This window comes from Phyllostomus hastatus, unplaced genomic scaffold, assembly GCF_019186645.2.
Source record: "Phyllostomus hastatus isolate PE091 unplaced genomic scaffold, TTU_PhHast_1.1 phas_contig_210, whole genome shotgun sequence".
Classification (NCBI taxonomy): Eukaryota; Metazoa; Chordata; class Mammalia; order Chiroptera; family Phyllostomidae; genus Phyllostomus; species Phyllostomus hastatus.
The window spans coordinates 26,825,487-26,834,152 of record NW_025333737.1 but is presented as its reverse complement, the minus strand read 5'-3'; the positions used below and the strand labels follow the sequence as shown (position 1 = coordinate 26,834,152).

Here is an 8,666-nt window from a genome sequence, read left to right as displayed (position 1 = left end):
AACCTGGAACCTCTTCAAGAGGAAGCTGGAAGAGCAAATATAATCTACTAGCCTATTAGGATCTGCCCATTTGAGATAAACATTTTTGTAAGGAAGAGGTTTGGATAAACAGGCTATAATTGGTCTCAGGGCTACAAAGGGACGGAACTGTCTAGCCAGGAGACAGATGGACTTCCACCGTGGACTTGTCGATGACCCGTGCAAGTCATTTGACGTGCTCGCTGTTACCTGTGTTACTCAGGTTATCCCTACTGGATAAATGAGGTTTTCTCCAATAAAGATGCAATGTGAAGGCACTTTAAAAAGAAATAAAGTAATAAGTGAAGAAAATTGGGGGAAGAAAAAAACTTGGAACATCTTTTCTGTGGGTTTTTGGTTTTTTTTAAACAAAGTTGTCCAGTTTTTATTCACCATCAGGTCCTCCCTCTTCTCTCTGCCTGCTGCTGCCGCTGCTTCCGCACCCCTGGGTCAGGGGAGGGCTTCTCGGGCCTCCTCAGCTGTGATCTCCTGGGAGTAGAGGTCAGTGAAGAGGGCGGGCAGCCAGTAGTGGGCCTCCCCTGGGGCCTGCAGGTCCAGCCAGGCCAGCCCTTCCTTCAGCAGGTGTTCCTAGAGGCAGAGGAAGTCACGTGAGAAGGGAGTTCCCACAGATGGGCAGAGAGTCCCCACCCCATTGGCTTCAGTGGGGTTTTCACTTTAAATCTACATGAGTGCCTTCACACACTGACACAGCCTGGCACAAGCTGTTTGGCCTTGACCTGTGCTGCTGGAAAAGAGGGTGCAGACGGAGTGTGATGTCGTGGCGGGGATGGAGGGCTGCAGAAATACCTGCTGCATGGCCTGGGGCTGGTCGCTGACTCCATGAGGCGAAATGGAGGTGGCTGCCTTTCAGTTAATTTACCAGGCGACACGTGTGGGTAAAACTTTTTGGAGAAGTTAATGGAAAGACACTGTTGCTATCAGAATGGACTGTGTTCCTACAGTTGGAAATGGGCTCAAGACGGGCTGGTTCTGACCAATATTAAACGGATGTGTATGCTGACATTACAGATGATGTGTCCGCACGTTCACTGGATAAGGAAGAAGGTATTAAAAACTTACATTTCCATGCTGGCCACTCCCTCTCAGTAACATGTCTTTCATTAGTACCATGAAATTTGTATACATAAAACTATACATGCAATAGTATATAATTATACATATGCAATACTATGTAATTTAGATGTGATTATAAGTTGTTGGTACTTTCCTTCATTATGAACTGTTAACTGCCGGTGTAAACTACATTAACCATCTGACCAAGTCCTACAGTTCAGGAGGGAGCAGGTGTGGGTGATGGCCCAGGAGAAGTGGCTGCCTGGCTCTGCCCACGTGTCGAGGTTAGAAGCCTGCTTTCGAGTTCTACCTCTCAGTGCCACCTTCAAAGAAATGCTGCGTTTCTAGTGCGACACGAGTAGCCTTCAAGGCAAGAGGCCAGCAGAACAAGGCCAAAATCCCAGTCTGTGTGGGTCCTGACCATCCAACTCCTCCTGTCTGGGACCCGTCTTTTCTGGGCCATTCTACAAGTCACATACCAGCACTTGCCGCGCTCTTTCTGTCTCCCAGTTAAGACTGGCTTTGATGTCGCTGACGGTCACGTAGCCGCTTTTCTGAAGGAAGGAAGAATGGGGACTGAGTCAGTTGCGTGAGCTTTCCCTGAGAACCCAGCATCTGCCCGGGACAACCGACTTATCCAGAGAGCAGGAGGAACGGTCTGTGGGCAGAGAAAGCCCCTGAGCACAGAAAAAAAATGTTCAGAGGTCCCTGCAGTGAGGGGGAGAGGGAAGGAGCAGTGACTTTCAGGTGACAGGTTGAGTGGTTCAGTCTTAGAGTCCCTGATACTGAAATAAACTTGACTTTCTCAGAGAACTCGAGAGAGTGACAAGGAAAGATTTGGAATGATTAATTGATAGGAAAAATGATTAATGGAGATAATCATTAACTGTTCATAATCTAAAATATTTAAATACTCAGCCCATTCGGCCCTTGCCGTCTCACCCCACCTGATCCCCAAGCCAGAAAAGCCCCTCCCTTATTCAGTTTTGTTCTACATTAGAGTTCAGAAAAGTGAACATGTCTTCCCCAAATACATGACAAGGATTTGGGGAAGGCCAGCATATGCTTAAGGCATGCTGCAGAAGGGGGACTGGCAAACAAGATTCAACATTTGTTTGCAAGAATCCATAAAGTAGTTGTACGAAGACATCCAAGACTCTGTCTACCCAAGGAAATACGATGAGTCGTCTGCATGTGTCTGCTCCCCTAGGCTGTAAGCTCCTTGAGAGCAGGAACTATACTATGTGGTGCCCATCTTCACACAGCCGACAGCCTCGCCCAGTGCTGTGCACTGCAGCTGCTCAATAAACATCTGCTAAACAAGCACAGACCTGTGTAGTGCCTCCGTCAGATAGATAGCTTCAGCAAAAAGACAGCAATGACAGAGGGGTCAAAGGTATCCCAGAACCCCCTCCCAGACAGCCCTTGCCATGCATGTGTGCACACACACACACACACACACTCAGAAGGCACAGCGGTACCTCGGCCAGCTGCAGCACCACGGTGTGATCCATATTGAGTTCAGCTGGAACGGACTGAATGAGGTAAGTGCCGCCCACGGGGATGATGCCGAAGCCAGTGCCAAGTGCCTTTAGTTTCTTGATGGCCCTGATCAGGTCGTCTCTAAGGTGAGGAAGAGCTGCTTAAGGATCCTGGGCAGAGCAGACCTAGCCACCATGCAGTTTCAGCTCTGCCCTGGGCAGAGAACCCTGACAGAAGACTCCAGGGGCTGCACAGCATTTGAACAGGTGGGTAAAGAGAAGGTTAAAGGGCACCAAATGGTGCTTGGATATTCAAGGGGATGGTCAGTCTCTGCACTCAGTAATCAGGCCTTCGGGGGTCCATCACAAAGTGTGAGTGAACGAGCTAAACGTGGGAGACAACAGGGAGTAATGTGCACTAGGGCAAAATAGAGGAAGCCTATCCATTCTAATGGGGACAATCCAGAACTGTTTACTGCCATTGGGAATTCAGGCCCAGTACTGCCAGACTTTCTGATTTCTTAGTTGACAACTAACTCAAATTAGGGTACAAGAAAACCTACAAAATGTGCAGACCACCCATCCAGCCCACATACCAATAGCTTTTTTTACCTTTTCTCAAACTGGAGTCAATTTGTACCTATCTTCTGACCCCAACACTCTTCCCGGGCCTCTTTCGGTGCCTGCTCTATTCTCCATGATCTCAAATAATCTCAGGAATACATACAGACCCAAGAATGTTTAAAAAATGCACAGGTACACATGAAAAAAATACTTAGTAGCTCTGGCTGGTGTAGCTCTGTGGATTGAGCACAGGCTGCGAACTAAAGGGTCACCAGTTCGGTTCCCACTCAGGGCACACAACTGGGTTGCAGGCCAAGTCCCCAGTATAGGGCGTGCAAGAGGCAACCACACATTGATGTTTCTCTCCCTCTCTTTCTCCTCCTCTCTCTAAAAATAAAAAAGTAAAATCTTAAAAAAAAAAACTTAGAAATATAACAAAATATTTAACAGATGTATTCTCTCAGTTGAGAAATAATGGGTGGTTTTTTGTTTTTGTTTTTTTAAATCGCTCTCTGTATTTTGAGTTTCCCAAAATAAAAACTTTTTCTGATCATGACAAGGAATAAAAATGATTCCTAAACTATCCTAGACATACAAGCAGTAAAGAGAATCCACCCGATTTTTAAAAGCCCTTTCTATACTCCAAGGCGGTGGAAGTTAAGACTTACTGGCTGACATCCTGGGCGAATTTGCCCCTTCCTTTTAACACCTGTTGATGTAGCTCCTCCAGAGTTATCAGACCTGTAGGAGAGGGGGACAGAAAGCAGACTGAGGATTGCCTTTATGGGGGGGGGGGGGAACCCACCCACACAAAACAAAAAAAACAAAACACCACCCCCACCCCAAATAAACCAAAAAAAAAAAAAAGGGCAGCAGCATCTTTGGGAAACTAAGCCCTAGCCAGGTAGCTCAGTTGGTCCGAGTGTTGTCCCCATACGCCAAGGCTGTGAGTTCGATCTCTGGCCAGAGCACACACAAGAAACAACCACTGAACACATGAGTGAGTAGAACAACAAATCGGTGTTTCTCTTTTCTCTCCCTTGTTCTCTCTCTCTCTCCAAAATCAATAAATAAAAATTTTGAAGAGAAAAACTATAAATGCTCTATTGACATCAATACTGTGTCTATTTATAACCAATATTTTGAAGATTTTATTGATTTGAGAGATTGATTTATTTTTTCACTTACTGATACATTCATCGTTGATACTTGTATGTGCCCTGACTGGAGATCAAACCCACAGCCCTGATATACCAGGATGACGCTCTAACCAATGAACTACCTGGCCAGGGTTATAACAAATGATTTATAACTAGTTTTAAGTTTTCTCTTTCTTAACTTCAACAGACCATTTACTGTGCTTATTAAGATGACACTACCAGCCCTTGAGGGTGTGGCTCAGTGGACTGAGCGCTGGCCTGAGAAATGAAAGGACGCCAGTTCAGTTCCTAGTCAGGGCACAAGCCTGGGTTATGGGCCAGGTCCCCAGTAGGGGGCTCATGAGAGGCAACCAATCTGTTACTCTCGCACACCAATGTTTCTCTCCTCCTTTCTCCCTTTCCCTCTGTCTAAAAAAATTAAACAAATAAGATGACATTACTGGATGGCCATATCTAAGGTCACATTTTGGACAGCACAGACACACGGCTGGCATCACCATACCTTATTTTCCTACCTCCCTACTATTTTCTGCAATGACTAGGGGCCAGACCTTCCTAGCCAAAGATCTTTGGAGAATGGAGATAATCATTCAGGTAATTCCATTTACCCTTGGCCATGGAGACCTACCAGGGATACAACTGCATGAAGGAGCTAAGATGTTTCTCAAGACGCTGCTGGTCTGCAGGGTACAGGGTGTGAAAGGCAACCGTCCAAGGTGCTCTCCCTCTCGGAGAAGCCCACAGAACCCAGCCACCCTCACCTCCGTTCCGGTGCTTCAGGGCCAGGCACACTTCAATAATCTGGACGCCCAGCTCGTAGTAGAAGTCTCCCACGCCTAGCATTTCAGACCAAAAGCCTTTTCCAGCTAAAAGACAGAAAAACAAAAGCCAGGTTATTCATCAGTTACGCCTCTTCTTCCAAAGCTAGATTAAAACATCTGTCCCGTGGGAAGTCCTCCCTGCCTAGCCCAAGTCCTTCTGCTCCGTTTACTACTCAGGATCCTCGACGCAGTCGGACTCTTGGCAACTCCTGCTACAGAACAGGCTCCGGCAGTTCCAAAGCACAGGGAATCTGAAAGGCGTGTCTACTTGGCTGCTGATTCTGGCTCAGGATACTGTATAAGTGAGTCTTCCTTTCCCAAAGCCTACAGTGAAACGTGATGGGACATATGGTCCAGACAAGGCTAAGAGAAACATGCAAACCGAGCATTCAAGAATCTACTGAAGACCACACTTTACTGAGTGAAAAATGCCAGTTGTAGAGTTGGAATGATAGCCTTAATCCCATGTATGTAAAACAAAGTGTACAAATATGACGGAGGTGCCTAGAAAGATATAGCCTCAAACTGTTAAAGAGTACTTTATCTCTACAGTTATAGGACAGAGTCAGAAGACTTCTTTCCCCCACTTTTCCGTCATTTGTTGATTGCATGATCACATACTATTTTCATTAAAACTAAGTTATTTTTTTAATAAAGGGGAAAAATAGCCATAAAAAAGTTCCACTGTAGGTCATTCAAGGGAAAATCGTGTACACTGGCTTCTCCAACTGCATTCAGCCTCTCCGCCTTCCCCGTCAAACGGGGCACTCAGCACCCTGGTGCGCACTCCCTAAAGACAACACTTTCTGTATCTCCCTGCAGGCCCTTCTAGAAGACGCCCCTGTAAGAGCAAAGATGACAACCAGGTAGCTCTGTCCCTTTGGAACCCCAGGAGAACCCTAGCCGCCCACCGACAACCCCTTACAGGCCAGCGGGTCCACCCCGATGGTGGCACACATGTCCTGGAACTGCACCCGGAACTCGGGGTTCTTCCGGATCTCCTGTTTGTGCTTGCTGGCGAACTCCTCCAGGTGGGTCTTGAACATGTCCAACTGCTTCGACATCTGTAAGACGGACAAGGGGGAGGTTAGGGGCGGCCCACCTAGGTGATAATCAGATGCCAAAAATAAGCCGCTGGCCAAGTGGCAGGGCAAAGACTGAGACAGCCTATGTCCCCAGGCCTGCCATTACGCTGGTTTTCTATCCCCTTTCTTTGGATCCCTGCCTCTCCTTCACAGTTCTGTTGTCAGCAGAAATGAGACGCTGTAATGTTTCTTCAATTCTTAAATACACATTTTTATTCCACGTATTCTTGATCTCAAGTCAATGTGCACATCTAATGGAGTATCTAACAATCAACGTGCACATCTAATGGAGTACTACTTCTTTTTTAGAGAAAGGGGAAGGGTGGGAGAGGGAGAGAAACATCAATGTGTGGTTGCCTCCCACATGTCCCCAACAGTGGACATGGCCCAAAACCCAGACATGTGCCCTGTGACGGGGACTCCAACCAGCAACCCTTCCGTTCGCAAGCCGGCACTCAATCCACTGAGCCACCCCAGCCAGGGCTGTGGTCCTTCTTTTTCCCAAGAAAACTGTTATTAAATTGAAGACAAACCTAATAACCCATTTTATCTTAAAAATGAGGGAGTGCGGCATTCACACAGTGGGAAATCTTCGACCACTGGCAGAAAGGCCGGACAGGAGAAAAAGCGAGCCTGCCGTGCGCTCGTGCGCAGCGCTTGTCCAGTCTGAGTCGTGGACACCCTGGAGGAGGAACTCCAGACAAGGAATCCCTGAGGGAGAGGCTGTGGGGCCGCCAGATCCCATTCCAAAGCTAAACACAAATCTTCTGAGGGGGTTTCTGACGTCCTACTTGTAGTACTCCTTCTCAGAAACCTATCTTTTACCCCACCAAGGGTAACCACTTCTGGCCCAGTATCCCATTTGCTACATATTAGCAATTTACACACTGTTACAGTCACTGTTTCCTGTTGTTGCCTGCAGACCATCTGCCCATGAGTGGGAGGGAGCCTCTGAAGAGCACAGCCTGTGTCTACTATCTCTCCTCCGCTCAAGGGCCCATTTCCCCGTCCTCTTCTGCACCAGTTACAATCACGGAGTAAACTCAGGGCAAGCACTGAAAAGGGAAGCATTAGAAAAAGGGACTGCGCAGGAGCCACACCCCCACCACTCACACACACTTGCGGTGTGCACCTAGCTGTGACGGTGGTGGCGATGGGTGCGTAGCTTAGGTAATATTTCCATATTGTTCTTAGACATTTAAAGTAAAAACTTCAAAAGACCTAAATCAAACAGCTTTTACCACTTACTGCCCATGTGACCTTGGATAAATGAATTAACACCTCAGGTCCTCAATCTTAAACTAGGAAGAATAGTGCTCCTTCCTTCTACCATGAATGAACAAGATGATCTATGTAAAGAAAATGGGCTCATGCCTGGGAGGCTCTGAGCATGTAATGGCTCCAAGATGTTGTTATTATTAGCAAGTCACCTAAAAGATCTGAGGAGCCCAGAAATCAGGACTTGCCAAGTGCCCTATTTTAGTTCAATCCCAACAGTCTAGTTTATGTCAAAGGTGTCCTGTCTAACCTTGCGGGGGTCTTCCCTTCCTGTCTGCAGCCTTCCAACCGACTCACCTGGGCCAGTTGGTCCTCAGCCAAGACAGTCCCCCGCTCCTTATACTTGGCCTGTCAGACAAAGAGACCAGCATGAGAAGTTGGGAGTGGACGCTGGGGGCTCCCACTTGTACTGCCTCGGGTGAACAGAGGAGGGTCTCTCTTAAACGGTTCTTCTTAGGGAAAAGGACGAGGAAGTAGAATGGACGACTCGTCTGCAGTCGAATTTAGGGACATGGGGGAAAGGGCTGGTGGATCTGGGGATGCTGACATTCCAATCTACCGGAAGTTGGAGAAACTCCGTTCCCGGGGACCCGAGAAGCCCGCGCCAGACTCTGTCGGGAGGCGATTTGAGCGTACAGTGCTCTCTGCTCCACAGACTTCCAGCTCCCGCGGGTCAAGGACGGCTGTGGGTCCGCCTTCTGCCCCTCACCTCGGCAAGCTTCTTCTTGGCGATGGCGCCGGCTCCCACCCCGCGGCGGTGCATCCCCGCCGTGGGCCCGCGGGCCGCCCCGCTGCCGGGACCCCCGGTCTCCGCTTCCCGGGATCCGCGGCGGGCTCCCCAATGCGGAAGCGCGGTCCTACGTCATCTCCGTGCGCCGGAAGCTACGCGCCGACTTCCTGCCGCGGGGCTCCCAGTCTCCCACCGCCGGGGGTTAGGGGCTCTTTCGTTGGTGGCCAAGTGGCCGGGAACACCCGGTCTCCGGATGCCGATCCAAGGCTGTCTTGCTGCGGCCGTGTGTTCCCCGCCCAGTGGACGCCTCGGACCCTCTCATCCTCTTGTGACTGCTCCTCCACTACCACCCCAGCCGCCAATGCTCGTCGGCCGGCCACCCGGTGGTTAGGCACCGAGGGTTCTATGCGTATAGAACAGAAACCGGTATCCATTCTGTACTAATGGAGCTTGCC

General features: G+C 48.8%; 1 protein-coding gene across 2 annotated transcripts; it reads right to left on the bottom strand.

Moving 5' to 3' along the window:
• Positions 1-281: 281 nt before the first annotated feature.
• On the bottom strand, positions 282-8,346 carry SNF8 (SNF8 subunit of ESCRT-II). 2 transcript variants are annotated; one of them, XM_045835980.1, is made up of 8 exons: positions 8,191-8,346; positions 7,779-7,829; positions 6,044-6,182; positions 5,059-5,163; positions 3,806-3,878; positions 2,574-2,715; positions 1,572-1,646; positions 282-606 (listed from the first exon to the last, which is right to left on the bottom strand). In XM_045835980.1, the coding sequence occupies exons 1-8, from the start codon at positions 8,242-8,244 to the stop codon at positions 469-471; spliced, it is 777 nt and encodes a 258-aa protein (XP_045691936.1). In that variant the 5' UTR covers positions 8,245-8,346; the 3' UTR covers positions 282-468. The 2 variants fall into 2 exon arrangements, with proteins under 2 accessions (XP_045691936.1, XP_045691937.1); XM_045835981.1 differs by having other exon boundaries at positions 8,118-8,242.
• Between the last annotated feature and the right edge of the window lie 320 nt (positions 8,347-8,666).